The sequence below is a fragment of the Oncorhynchus masou genome, chromosome 29 (assembly GCF_036934945.1).
Source record: "Oncorhynchus masou masou isolate Uvic2021 chromosome 29, UVic_Omas_1.1, whole genome shotgun sequence".
Lineage (NCBI taxonomy): Eukaryota > Metazoa > Chordata > Actinopteri > Salmoniformes > Salmonidae > Oncorhynchus > Oncorhynchus masou.
This window is the reverse complement of record NC_088240.1, coordinates 38,386,826-38,402,272: the sequence shown is the minus strand read 5'-3', so window position 1 is coordinate 38,402,272 and position 15,447 is coordinate 38,386,826. Positions and strand designations below refer to the sequence as shown.

At 41.8% G+C, this 15,447-nt stretch overlaps 1 protein-coding gene across 3 annotated transcripts in view; it reads left to right on the top strand.

Moving 5' to 3' along the window:
• Positions 1 to 15,447, top strand: part of myo3b (myosin IIIB) — a 106,091-nt gene that overhangs the window by 39,148 nt on the left and 51,496 nt on the right. For all 3 annotated transcript variants that reach the window (XM_064944796.1, XM_064944795.1, XM_064944797.1), the window contains 2 exons: positions 1,561 to 1,649; positions 1,792 to 1,921. In XM_064944796.1, the coding sequence (XP_064800868.1) occupies positions 1,561 to 1,649; positions 1,792 to 1,921 (219 nt within the window). The remainder of the gene's footprint in view (positions 1 to 1,560; positions 1,650 to 1,791; positions 1,922 to 15,447) is intronic.

Genomic DNA, 15,447 nt, shown 5'->3' with positions numbered 1-15,447 from the left:
GAGTGTCAATGTAGCGTGAGTGTGTTTACAGGGTATATATACAGTTGAAGTCGGAAGTTTACATACACTTAAGTTGGAGTCATTAAAACTCGTTTTTCAACCACTCCATAAATTTCTTGTAAACAAACTATAGTTTTGGCGAGTCGGTTAGGACATCTACTTTGTGCATGACACAAGTAATTTTTCCAATAATTGTTTACAGACAGATTATTTCACTTACAATTCACAGTATCACATTTCCAGTGGGTCAGAAGTTTGCATACACTAAGTTGACTGTGCCTTGAAATAGCTTGGAAAATTCTGATAGGCTAATTGACATAATTTGAGTCAATTGGAGGTGTACCTGTGGATGTATTTCAAGGCCTACCTTCAAACTCAGTGCCTCTTTGCTTGACATCATGGGAAAATCAAAAGAAATCAGCCAAGACCTCAGAAGAAAAATGGTAGACCTCGACAAGTCTGGTTCATCCTTGGTAGCAATTTCCAAATGCCTGATGGTACCACGTTCATCTGTACAAACAATAGTACGCAAGTATAAACACCATGGCACCACGCAGCCGTCATACCGCTCAGTGCAAAAAGTGCAAATCAATCCCAGAACAACCGCAAAGGACCTTGTGAAGATGCTGGAGGAAACAGGTACAAAAGTACCTATATCCACAGTAAAACAAGTCCTATATCGACATAACCTGAAAGGACATTCAGCAAGGAACTGCTCCAAAACCGCCATAAAAAAGCCAAACTATGGTTTGCAACTGCACATGGGGACAAATATCGTACTTTTTGGAGAAATGTCCTCTGCTCTGATGAAACAAAAATATAAGTGGTTGGCCATAATGACCATCGTTATGTTTGGAGGAAAAGTGTGTGTGACCCCAAGCATACTTCCAAGTGGCTTAAGGACAACAAAGTCAAGGTATTGGAGTGGCCATCACAAAGCCCTGACCTCAATCTTATAGAAAAGTTGTGGGCAGAACTGAAAAAGCATGTGAGAGCAAGGAGGCCTACAATCGTGATTCAGTTACACCAGCTCTGTCAGGAGGAATGGGCTAAAATTCACACAACGTATTGTGGGAAGCTTGTGGAAAGCTACCCTAAAAGTTTGACCCAAGTTAAACAATTTAAAGGCAATGCTACCAAATACTAATTGAGTGTATGTAAACGTCTGACCCACTGGGATTGTGATGAAATAAAGAAATGCTGAAATAAATCATTCTCTCTACTATTATTCTGACATTTCACATTCTTAAAATAAAGTGGTGATCCTAACTGACCTAAGACAGGTAATTTTTATTATGATTAAATGTCAGGAATTGTGAAAAACTGAGTTTAAATGTATTTGGCTAAGGTGTATGTAAACTTCCGACTTCAACTGTATATAGCCTTGTGAGACTATATATACACATGGCCTCACAAGCAGACCGATTCAAGTCCATGTGTGCTAAAACAACCAAAGTCTTAGAAATAAGCCTTACATATAAGGCTCTGCAAGTATCTATGTTGGATCAAGCAGTTTACATATATTTTTTATATTATTCACAAAATATGTTTTCTCTTCAGACAAATTTGAGGACAATCTCCGCTACAAGTACTTCTGGAGACCAAAACGTTTTGAGCTCTGCTTTGGAATTCAGCATTATGCTGGCAAGGTATAGATCACCGCAGTATGTATGAATCACCGCAGTATGTATGGATCAGTATGTTTCATTGCTGTTTGCCCACTGATACAGTTGGTTAGGTCGTCTTTTGTCAGGTGTGGTTTGAGTTGACTGTCCCTGTGCTGTCACACAGGTGTTGTACAATGTGAACGGGTTTCTTGAGAAGAACCGAGACACACTCCCTGCAGACATTGTTGTGGTCCTGAGAACATCAGAGAACAAACTTCTGCAGCAGCTGTTTTCAAGTCCATTGACAAAAACAGGTAGGTGTCAAGACTTGTGATAAAAGTGTTGTAGAATTCGTTATCATCAGCAGTTTACTCCTTTGGACTGTTATTACACTACTGCCCCATATTCCACACAGGAACTTGGAAACTTCCCTTTTTTGTACAAACAACTAAGTCATCTTCACTCTGTTAACACTGTGGTAGAAGGTTATTGGGGAGCCGATGGCGGTGTTGTGTGTGTTTGTTCCTAGGGTTCATGTCTCCATAAACATTCAGGTAAAAAAAAAAAATTTAAAGACTCTCCGGACGCGACAGCGTCCTGGTCCTCCACTCAAATCCCCTCTCTCTCTCTCTGCGATCCGATACTGTGTGTGAATAAATCTCCAGTCTCCATTATCTCCGGAGAGGCTCAGCTCTCCATGGAGGGCTCTGTTTTTATTTTCACTAAGCTGTCCCGTTTGGTTTCCTGCTGCTTGCTGCTATCTACAGATTGTGCAGCAGAGGGATATTTTTGTGATAAGGTTTCCAAATACCCAGGAGATGAAGAAACGGTATTTAGAGAGCATAAAAGCAACTCTTCTTTCCAGTCTTTTCCGTGCAGTTAACTGAAGGTGGTAATATCTTCGTCATTAGCCGTGGCTGGTGCCCGTGGTCACTTGGCTGAGCCGGAATGCTAATGGATGTGTTCAATTACCAGATGCAGCACTTCATACTTTTCTTAAGTTAAGCCATATTATGACTGCTTTCAGTTATAGTCGAATTAAGAGCAGCTCCAATTTACGATGTGTACCTTGGTTTAGCCTCCATTAGAAATCCATGTGTTTTATCTCTAGGCTTTAATAATGGGAGGTAGTGCAAAAGGTGAGCCCACGGCCATCCTACTCTTTACTTGATTGCAGAAAAATACACTACCATTTGAAAGTTAATTCAGTAGAATGAAAACGGGGGGAGAATTCACTGCGCTTTGGTACTCCCTAGTAATGAGTGACAGCAGAGACGTGGTCCACCATTCATGGGTACAGACATAGTGTCAATTAGGCCTAAAAGCCTCTAATTTGGTTCAGCTCATCCGAAGGCTTTCTTGTCTACAGCACAGCATACAAGGGACATATTCACAGCAATGTCTTTGGGTCAAGTGCATAGTAGGTAATAGGTATCAAGTTGAGATTTTCATGATTGACTGCAGTAAAAGTGTTATATTGCTGTGTAGTTGTAATCTAGCCACTGTTGTTGTTGTTGTCTGTTTTTGTTATTTTATTAGTATTTTTTATTTAACCTTTATTTAACTAGGCGAGTTAGTTAAGAACAAATTCTTATTTACAATTCCCCGGGCAACGCTGGGCCAATTGTGCACCGCCCTTTGGGACTCACAATCACAGCCGGATGTAAAACACCCTCGAACCAGGGACTGTAGTGACGCCTCTTGCACTGAGATGCAGTGCCTTAGACCACTGCGCCACTCGGGAGTTATTGGTGTCTAGTATGTCAGTTATGGAATCTTCCTCCGTAACTCGTCTCTTTTAAAAACGTCTACAGGGTGCCCTCACTCAATCTTCACCATCCCTCTGATAAAGAGGTCCCGTCTTCTTGACACTTCGTGAGGGTAGAGATGATCACGTAAGATAACAGCTATGAGACAATCTACTTCTGCTTATCATGTGGGAAAAGCTTGAGTTCCCTTTTAAGTGAAAAATAGTAGAGGAAGATGATAATTCGATTCTTCAGGGTAAAATCTGGGGGATTTTAATTTGCATTTTAGTTCATATTATAGAGTCAGTGTTATCTGTGAAATTACTGCTATCTGTGAGATCAGATGAAAATCTATTTAACCCGGGTGGTTTAGTTCTATGCTGTCAAGTTGTGAATACTGTATCAACCGGGTGGCTCTTTTTATGACCACTAGGTGTCAGCCTCGTTGATCCTCATGTTAACTTTTGAGATTAAAGGACATTGATGGGTCTGGAACGAGGCACCACACATACAGGCATAGAGATTACTTGACTATATTTTATCTGTCTTATCAAATGTGAATATCAAATTATAATTCAGAGGCAAGATAACCAAAGAAAGTGACCCTTACTGTTATCAAATGATATCTCGGATACAAAATGATTGAAGATACTGTGAACACTTTACTGCCTGGAAAATGACAGTAAATATTACTAATTGGGAATGGGACTGGTCTAGAAATGTTGAAATAAATTGAAATGTTGCATATTGATAAGTAAGATGTGATTACACGCAGAGTTTCTTGAGAGTCGTGCGGAACCAAAAAGTGAAAAGCTTTCCTTGCCAGAATAGTTGGACCACTTGTGCCTAGAATAATCTCAACAGGCAGGGTCCTTGAGGTTTGGGCATGTGGTGGAGTTTTGCCAGAGGAAATGGGATGTATTTGCATGGACAAATTCCTAAAAGCCTAGGGTCTTTCCCAGATCCCTCAGATCAGAGTGCTTGAAATGGCTGAGCTGTGTATAGTCCGATGAGGCCTGGGAGGCCTGCAGTCAGAGGATTTGTATGTATCCTTAGGGTTAGCGTCAGCATTGCACAGTGCACACAACCATGGCACCTTATGACAGCCCTCACTCTGCCAGACCAGACTGCAGGGCATAGTGGTCTAATTCTATTTCTATGGTGCATGGTTCTTCATATTCATCTACTGTACCTCAGAAGTCACTATATTTCTGCTTTCTCACACCATATTAATATGCATGATGAATTTCACAGGACTTTTAGTATGTACATACATAAACCATGTTGTATGTACAGTAATAACCCAGTAATGTGAACACGACTGGGGTCAGGATCATCTGTGTGCGTTTTGAATTATTAGGTAGGTTTCCTTGGCTTATTGGTGAAAATGTGACAAGTAAAGTGGTGTTTAATTTATAATTGCCTAACGTGCATATTTTTATTGGATCGGAGAGTAGTCTCTAGTGTATAGATGGGCACGGATACTAAAACACTATTAACATAATGTATATTTATCTATATTTCTGTGATGTTAGCCATGTATCATTGTAGTCAACTCTTTTTAGTGGCAACCTTAATTTACTGCAGAGAAAATGCTAATCTGTATGTAGGCCTATGTAACTTTCATTGTATATACACAAGTTTACATTTCAAATTTCCTAGAAGAAAGTGATCACAGAGACTGATTTTAATTTATTGCAAATGATTTTTATTCATGTACCAGCCAAGTCTGTATGTTCCAATGTTTTGCATACTGTACATCAACAGTAATGTAATGGCTCAAATTTACTGCACTTAATTCCACTGTGATGTTTGAAATGTACGAAATGAAAGCTACATATTGGTTCAACATTTTCACAACTCCAAGACAGTACAATGTTCCTCTCTCCGTGTTAAGAGTTTCTCTTGTGAAGATCTGACATGTTCCTTCAGCCGTGCAGCATGATGACACATTGTGCTCTTTGTTCTCTGCTAGTAGTCTGGCTTTCATCCCACTGGGTTACATTCATGGGGATACTTTCTGTCGTTATCAATAAAACGTCAATACGGTGCAGTGTTCGATTTGGCTGCTGGGGGGAAAGGAGACCTCCAGCTCTGCTAAAGCCATTGATGACTACGTGCCGTTTTCAATGGGTTGTTAAATAAATGTATAACTATTTGGTTTTAATATCATCACTTCTTGAAGAGCATTGTCAGGAATACACATTTCAGATTATTCCACATGTATCTCTATCATCAGAGTCAGTGGCGGTCTGTACCGTTTAAGATTAGGGAGGACGTTTTTATTTCTTTTTATAAACATGGCCTTATTTCTATTACAGCATATTGGATGACTGTCATTCATATTCCATTCACCAAACTCAATGTAACATCAATAGGTTTAGGCTACTATATGATACTCTGAATTTTCCCTATCATGAGGTTATTACAACCTAGCCTACGAATGAATGTTTATCACTTATCACAGGTGGAGAGACAAATTGGAGTAATCAAGGTGACAGACAGTGACTCATTCAATACAGCCTTGCACACTTTTGCCTGCATCTAGCTGATCCAGGGTGAAATCATTAGTCCAAACAGTTGGAAACGAGAGTTTCTATTGGACAAGTTCAGATAGATTTATCCCAGTTTCATTCCGTTTGCTTCTGTTTAAGAAATGTTTTTCTACAAAATCAGCGGAATGAATATACCCCAAATCCCCCGCACACACAGTTCACTTTCATAGCATCCCTCGTTGTATAATTCCTTCTAGCATCTACACGCTCTCCTCCTCTTACCTATTCCCTTCGCTTGTGGACTTGTGCACAACACAACAGCTGTCTGTGACCAGGTAAAAGAAACTTTCCAAGCCAAACCTTCATATCATAACCGCTAACCTCTACAAACAACCTACATTGTTGTCACCATATTAGCTAACATCATAGTCAACATAGCTACTAGAACTAACGAGTTAGTAAACCCGCTACAATCACACAGTACAGTGTACAGCAAACAGTTTAGCAGTTACAATGGCAGGCCTCTGTGGCAATAAATTAATAAAACCGAAAGCTTACCTTGACTTGGACGAGTTCCAGTGTTGGATCGCCTTAGCCAGCTAGCTAACATAAATAGCGTTCCTCTCTGTTTGAGCCAGGCGTTTGAGTAAGCTAAATTAGCCAGCTGCATTAGCTAGCTAGGTAAGTGAAAGTGAACAAATTACAATGAAATATAGCTCTCTCTCTCTAGCTAGCTGTAGCTTATGCTTTCAGTACTAGATACATTCCCTTTGATTTGGTGGACAACATGTCCGTTCATGCTGCAAGAGCTCTGTAGGTTGAAGGACGTCCTCCGGAAGTCGTCATAATTACTGTGGGATTCTATGGAACGGTGTGAAAACCATGAACCTCCAAGGTTTTAAATTGAATTCAATGTACCCAGAGGAGGACGTAAAATAGCTGTCCTCAGGCTACACCATGGTGCTACCCCAAAGAGTGCTGTTGAGGCTAATGTGGACCTTCATTGCAAAACAGTGTGTTTTAATCAGTTATATATTTAGTATAGTTTTATCTAAAGAAAGTTGAATTTCTTTAATGTTTCACCATTTAAATAAAAATGTAAATTCACTGAATAGGATGCAGTAGCGGTGCGTGGGTAAATCACTGGGGAAGCCCCCCCCCCCCCGCCATGTTACAAACTATGTGTTGTGATAATTGTGTTGTTTGTTCTATAACCTATTAATTAATATGCCTTGCTGCCGTGATATATAGGCCTAAAGGCAGAGGCAATAAGAAGACACAGTGGCAGAATAAATTCAACCACACCTTTGTTTCATCACAAAACCGGATAGCAACCTCTGTCCATTGAAGTCCACAAAACATAGTGCATGTACAGTAACAGTTACATGATCTCCAGCATAGTCAAGCCAGATAAAGTTTCTGACATTTTCGGACCACTAAACAACTATTGATTTAGAACCACAGAGATTTACCGTAAGTCGCAAAGAAAACAGGAGCTGCCTCCACTATTCCTGCACCATTTCAACTTCAACAGGTCTACATTATCAAATCACCTCTGCTTAGTCTAACACAGTGACAATTAAACGATTCAGTTCATTCAACATAAGCTAAATATGATGTGGCTGTCCATGGTTCTGATTTCTGTGTGTGTGCATCCGTGTGTGTGTGTGTGTGTGTGTGTGTGTGTGTGTGTGTGTGTGTGTGTGTGTGTGTGTGTGTGTGTGTGTGTGCGTTCATGCAAGTAGAAAAACATGTTGACTCACCCTACTTGTAGAGAAACACCATCCTCCTCTCTTTCATGTTGACGAATGTAATGGCGCCGAAAGAGATGGCCGCCATTTTACGATCCCGTAACCAATTGTGCTATGGTGTATGTTTTTTCACGTTATTTGTAACTTATTTTGTACATAATGTTTCTTATGACCGAAAATGACTGAGCTTCTTGATGTCAGGGCAGCGATTACTCACCCCGTTCTGGAGGAGTTCTTCTTTGGACAGGAAGGATTTACTCCAGACACCCAACAAGGACCTCATCCCCGTCATTCGCAGGAGGAAAATAAGAAGGTATTGTGGGTTGGGTCCAGGTGCCCTGTAAGGATCTGTTGCCGAGAGGGTACTCTACCGTTTCCATCGGTCCTATTAGCAAACATGCAATCAATCGATGATAAAATAGACGAACTACAAGCACGTATATCCTACCAACTGGACATTTAAAAACTGTAATATCTTATATTTCACAGAGGCGTGGCGGAACGACGACATGATTAACATACAGCTGGCGGGTTTTAAGCTTTTTCAGGAGAATAAAACAGCGGCCTCTGGTAAGACAAGGGGTGGCGGCCTATGCATATTTGTAAACAATAGCTGGGCACGAAATCTAAGGAAGTCTCTAGGTTTTGTTCATCTGATGTAGAGTATCTCATGATAAGCAGTAGATCACACTATTTACCAGGAGAGTTTACATCTATATTTTTCATAGCTGTCAATATACCACAGCGGACCGATGCTGACATTAAGACCGCACTCAATGAGCTGTATACGTCATAAGAATACAGGAAAACGCTCATCCAGAGGTGGCAATCATAGTGGCCGGGGACTTGAATGCAGGGAAACTCAAATCAGTTTTACTTAATTTCTATCAGCATGTTAAATGTGCAACCAAAGGGGGGAAAACTCTAGACCACCTTTACACCACACACAGAGACGTGTACAAAGCTCTCCCTCGCCCTCCATTTGGCAAATCTGACCATAATTCTATCCTCCTGATCCCTGCTTACAAGCAAAAACAAAAGTAGGAAGCACCAGTGACTAGGTACAGGACTGTTTTGCTAGCACAGACTGGAATATGTTCCGGGAATCTTCCGATGGCATACACCACATCAGTTACTGGCTTCATCAATAAGTGCATTGATGACGTTGTCCCCACCGTGCATCTATATTTTTCATAGTTGTCTATATACCACCGTAGACGGATGCTGGCACGAAGAATGCAGTGAATGAGCTGTACATACCCCAACCAGAAGCCATGGATTACAGGCAACATCCACACTGAGCTAAAGAGTGGAGCTGCCACTTTCAAGGAGTGGGACTCTAACCTGGAAGCTTATAAGAAATCCCACTATGCCCTCCGATGAACCATCAAACAGGCACAGCATCAATACAGGACTCCGATTGAATCATACTACACTACACAGGCTCTGAAGCTCGTCGGATGTGGCAGGGCTTGCAAACTATTACAGACTACAAGCACACCCACGAGCTGCCTAGTGACACAAACCTACCCTACGAGCTAAATTCTTCTATGCTTGCTTCGAGGCAACAACACTGAACCATGCATGAGAGCACCAGCTGTTCCGGACGACTGTGTGATCACGCTCTCCTTATCAGATGTGAATAAGACCTTTAAACAGGTCAACATTCACAAGACCGCAGGGCCAGAAGGATTACCAGGACGTGTACTCTGAGCATGCGCTGACCAACTGGCAAGTGTGTTCACTGACATTTTCAACCTGTCCCTGACCGAGTCTGTAATACTCACATGTTTCAAGCATACCACCATAGTCCCTGTGCACAAGAACACTAAGGTAACCTGCCTAAATGACTATCGAACCGTAGCACTCACGTCTGTAGCCATGAAGTGCTTTGAAAGGCTGGTCATGGCTGACATCAACACCATCATCCCAGAAACCCTAGACCCACTGCAATTTGCATACCGCCCCAACAGATCCACAGCAATCTCTATTCCACTCAACACTGCCCTTGTCCCACCTGGACAAAAGGAATACCTATGTGAGAATGCTATTCATTGACTACAGCTCAGCATTCAACACCATAATGCCCTGAAAGCTCATCACTAAGCTAAGGACCCTAGACTAAACACATCCCCCTGCAACTGGATACTGGATTTCCTGAACGGCCACCCCCAGGTGGTAAGGGTAGGGAACAACACATCTGTCACGCTGATCCTCAACACGGGGGCCCCTCAGGGGTGCGTGCTCAGTCTCCCCTGTACGCCCTGTTTACTCATGACTGCATGGCCAAGCACGACTCCAATACCATTATCAAGTTTGCCGATGACACAACAGTGGTAGGCCTGATCAAATCAAATCAAATTTATTTATATAGCCCTTCGTACATCAGCTGATATCTCAAAGTGCTGTACAGAAACCCAGCCTAAAATCCCAAACTGCAAGCAATGCAGGTGTAGATGCACAGTGGTTAGGAAAAACTCCCTAGAAAGGCCAAAACCTAGGAAGAAACCTAGAGAGGAACCAGGCTATGTGGGGTGGCCAGTCCTCTTCTGGCTGTGCCGGGTAGAGATTATAACAGAACATGGCCAAGATGTTCAAATGTTCATAAATGACCAGCATGGTCGAATAATAATAAGGCAGAACTGATCACTGACAATGATGAGACATCCTATAGGGGGGAGGTCAGAGACCTGGTCAAGTGGTGGCAGGACAACAACGTGATCAAGACAAAGGAGATGATTGTGGACTACATGAAAAGGAGGACCAAGCACTCCCCCATTCTCATCGACAGGGCTGTAGTAGAACAGGTTGAGAGCTTTAAGTTCCTTCGTGTCCACATCACCAACAAACTATAATGGTCCAAACACACTAAAACAGTCGTGAAAAGGGCACGACAAAGCTTATTCCCCCTCAGGAGACTGAAAAGATTTGGCATGGGTCCTCAGATACTCAAAGATTTCTACAACTGCAACATCTGGTTGCATCACTGCCTGGCATGGCAACTGCTCGGCCTCCGACCGCAAGGCAGTACAGAGGGTAGTGTGTATGGTCCAGTACATCACTAGGGCCAAGCTTCCTGCCATCCAGGACCTCTATTTCAGGCAGAGGAGGGCCCTAAAAATTGTCAAAGACTCCAACCACCCTGGTCATAGACTGTTCTATCTGCTACCGCACGGCAAGTGGTACCGAAGTGCCAAGTCGAGGTCCAAAAGGCTTCTTAACAGCTTCTACCCCCAAGCCATAAGACTCTTGAACAGCTAATCAAAGGGCTACTCAGACCCCGCTTTTACGCTGCTGCTACTCTTTGTTTATAATCTATGTATAGTCACTTTAATAACTCTACATACATTTACATATTACCTCATTGACTCTGTACCAGTACCTCCTGTATATAGCCTTGCTTGTTATTTTACTGCTGCTGTTTAATTTTACTTTTTATTTTCAGTTTTTTACTTATCTATTTTTACTTTACACTTTTTTATGTTTAAACTATTGTTGGTTAAGGGCTTGTAAGTAAACATTTCAATGTAATGTCTACAACTTGGTAGTCGGCGCATGTGACAAATAAAATATGATTTGATTTGAAACTGTCTATCACCTGGCAAAAATGTTGGCTCTCTAGCCTAACTTCCATTCATGGGCAACGTTAGCCAGTTAACATTTGCCTTCTATAACTAGTTACATATTAAACGTCCATCCTCTCAGGCCAGGGGCACAATGTATGAATTTATTGTTGGATCAGAATCGCCCTAATAATCATTGACCAGAACGGAGAATTAAGTAAAACCAGTCCAAATCTCCACCCTTGGCTAATTTAGGAAAGGGACAATTTTAGATTGCTGGTAGTATTCAGACCTCTTGACTTTTTCCACATTTTGTTACGTTACAGCCTTATTCTACAATGGATTACATTTTTTTAAAGTCCTCATCAATCTATGCACAATACCCCATAATAACAAAGCAAAAACAAATTTTTAGAAACTTTTTCAAATGTATTTAAAGATAAAAACAGATACCCTATTTACGTAAGTATACGTGAGACTCGAAATTGAGCTCAGGTGCACCCTGTTTCCATTGATCATCCTTGAAATGTTTCTACAACTTGATTGAAGTCCACCTGTGGTAAATTACATTTTTTGGACATGATTTGGAAAGGCACACACCTGTCTATATAACGTCCCACAGTTGATGTCAGAGCAAAAACCAAGCCATGAGGTCGAAGTAATTATCCGTAGAGCTCTGAGACAAGATTGTGTCACTGCACAGATCTGGAGAAGATCCCCAAGAACACAGTGGCCTCCATAATTCTTGAATGGAAGAAGTTTGGAACCACCAAGACTCTTCGTAGAACTGGCTGCCTGGCCAAACTGAGCAATTGGGGGAGAAGGGCCTTGGTCAGGGAGATAACCAAGAACCTGATGGTCACTCTGACAGAGCTCCAGAGTTTCTCCGTGGAGATGGGAGAGCCTTCCAGAAGGACAACCATCTATGGCAGCACTCCACCAATCAGGCCTTTTGTGGTATAGTGGCCAGACTGAAGCCACTCCTCAGTAAAAGGCACATGACAGCCCACTTGGAGTTTGCCAAAAGGCTCCTAAAGGGTTCTCAGACTCTGGGAAGCAAGATTCTCTGGTCTGATGAAGCCAAGATTGAACTCTTTGGCCTGAATGCCCAGCATCATGTTTGGAGGAAACCTGGCACCATCCCTATGGTGAAGCATGGTGGTGACAGCATCATGCTGTGGGGATGTTGTTCAGCGGCAGGGACTGGTAGACTGGTCAGGATAGATGGAAAGGTGAACGGAGCAAAGTACAGAGAGCTCCTTGATCAAAACCTATTCCAGAGCGCTCAGGACCTCAGACTGGGGCGAAGATTTACCTTCCAACAGGACAACGACCCTAAGCACACAGCTAAGACAAAGCCAGATTGGCTCTGGGACAAGTCTCTGAATGTCCTTGAGTGGCCTAGCCAGAGACTGGACTTAAACCCGATCAAACATCTTAGGAGAGACCTGAAAATAGCTGTGCAGCGACGCACCCCTTCCAACCAGAAAGAGCATGAGAGGATCTGCAGAGAAAAATAGGAGAAACTCCACAAGTGCTGGTGTGCCAAGCTTGTTGCGTCATACCAAAGAGGACTCATGGCAGTAATCGCTGCCAAAGGTGCCTCAACAGAGTACTGAGTAAAGAGTCTCAGTACTTAAGTAAAAGTAATATTTCCGTTTTTTTTATTTTAATCAATTAGCAAGCATTTGTACAAACCTGTTTTTGCTTTGTCATTATGGGGTATTGTGTGTAGACTGATAAGGAAACAAAACAATTTTATCAATTTTACAATAAGGCTGTAACGTAACAAAATGTGGAAAAAGTCAATCAGTCTGCATACTTCCCGAATGCACTGTATATACTGTCTCAACTTGATTGCGGACATATCAACAATCCACCCAAAATATAGTTTTGGGGTGTAATTTTCCTTTTTAAAGTTAAACTTTTTAAAAATATTTTCTCTAATCACAGGAATGTTTTTAGTCAGCAGTCAGATTCTGATGACCCTTTTCTGCATTGAAATCAACTAACTCTGGGCGTGAAGGTTGCTGGTTATGTGGGGGTGGTATGGCTGCCATAATCTCATTTGCTTGGTTGCTGAGTTGAGTTTCCAGATCACATTTATTCAAAAAAGAGAGCGGGAGAGAAGGGAGATATATCCACGGAGCTTCTGCAAACTCAGCTCTAAGAGGCTGCTCTCTTACAACTTTGATTGTCCCCTGTGTCGACAGCTCGATCCATAGCTTCTGAACTACAAGGCGCGCACTGGCACTCATAAAAGAATGTAGGGAGGTGTCATATTGAACGTGGGATTGCTTTTTAATCCTAGGCACATTGACTATTCTTGTCAATAGAAACCCAATACAACTGCCAGCTTGAGCTTTTTTTTCTATAGGATTCTTGCTGGGCTTAATTTTCAAAGTGTACGCACAGATGCCAGGGATGGCTTTTTCTCTTTTCTCCTTCTCTCACTCTGTGTATCTATGGCGGCAGCCCATGCCAAGAGCAACACGCATGAAGCAGAAGCGATCAGTGTGATCCTCCACCACCGCCTGCTCCCTAAGACAGGATGACCTGTTGGGCGATGGACCCCCTTACTTCCTCCTCTGTTCTCACAACACCCCTACAGCCTCTAGTGATTAACCCCTTTGCGAATATATACCGTTTTGTACAGTTGTGATGATGACTCCGAACATTGAGAATAGGCACGGTGGGTTTTTAGTAAGAGGATGTTATCTGGTTTTCAAAAAGAAAAGATACAGGCTTAGTCAGAGAGGTGAATTACCTAAGCGATTGAAAAAAAAAATTGCTGATGGCCCATGCACATTAAAAGGCATACGCTTACATGCTAGACATAAAACCACATTCCACTGCCTTTTAAAGTGCAGCAGTGACTCCTTCCCACTCCGTTTGTGCTCAGTATGAATACTATGCTAGAATTACCAACGGACAGAAACGCGCTGTTTCCCAATCGGCCATTGACTTCATTACAGTTTTATGATATAAGGATGTTTTTTTATGCTGGACATCTCCGGTGTTAACATGTTTCAAGAAATCTTTGAGCGGAGAGACAGTTAACCCATGCACTAATCATGTAGTCATAAGTCGATAAGGAACCACAAAATAATGAATTAATAAGAGCCACCTAGGAATATATGTAGAAAGCAGTAGAAGAGTGTCTGTTTTGAGGCTTAGGTACAACTGTCATAGCTTCCCTCATCATAACACAGCCCCTTCATCTCTCCTTGATGGTGTCATGCAAGTGAGAGGCGTGAAAGCACCGTGACACTCCATGGGCCCGTTCGACACTCAGCCACTAATTCATCATGACAAATGTGCTCAGATGATCTGGCCCAGCAGCACTAATGGGGAGAGGAGAGAGGGCTCTTCATTTGCACAAGACCGACTCCAATTAATCCATCCAGCTTTACTTTTGGCTAATTGCAGCGCGTCCCTGCTTGAGCACTAGGCTACCTGACACCATTTGTCTGTGGGCACCATTCTGAAAGATCCGTCTTTGTGTGTTTTGGCCTGTAAGATGTTTGTTTTCGTCAGACATAAGATGATGATTTCTGACATTTCTTTTCCTAGCCCTGTTTTAGGGTGTTTACAGTGATTAGGTTGTTTACATGATTGAATCATTTCTGCAATACTGTGCAATTTTTTTGTTTTTTTGTTTTGATTAAACAAATATTATTTTTGAAATTTCCAAATGTAGACTTAAAGGTGCACTATACAGAAATCGCTCTGCCATTTCCTGGTTGCTAAAATTCTAATAGTTAGCCTAATTTCAGTTTAGGTGACAAAACAAGCAGACATTGTGTAGAGATTCAATGTACCATCTAAACCGCTGTAAAATATTTTTTCCATAACCAATAATATAAAATTTTCAACTGTTTGAAGCTGGTGTACAAAACCAAAAGTAAAATATTCCAAAACTAAACTTAATAGTGCACATAGAACAGATCTACCTACCACTTGTTAGACTTGCTTTCAATGAGATTTAAAGATCTATAACTCGCCTTTCGATGTGAATTTGGTCATGTCGCCCCAAAATGTTACATATTGTAGCATTAAGTAATAAGGTATAGGCAGACTTAAAGGGATAGTTCAGAATTTTGGCATTTAGACCCATTATCTACTTCCCTAGCTAGCATGCTGTACCTGAAGACTTCTAGTCTTTGTGCTAAGCTAGTTAGTTTCGTGAGCCAATGTTATCTCTAACTTCCTTCAAACTGGACACAGATACATAAATGGTATCCACTTTGGAGAAGTAGATAAAGGGCTTTTTTTGCCTTTGA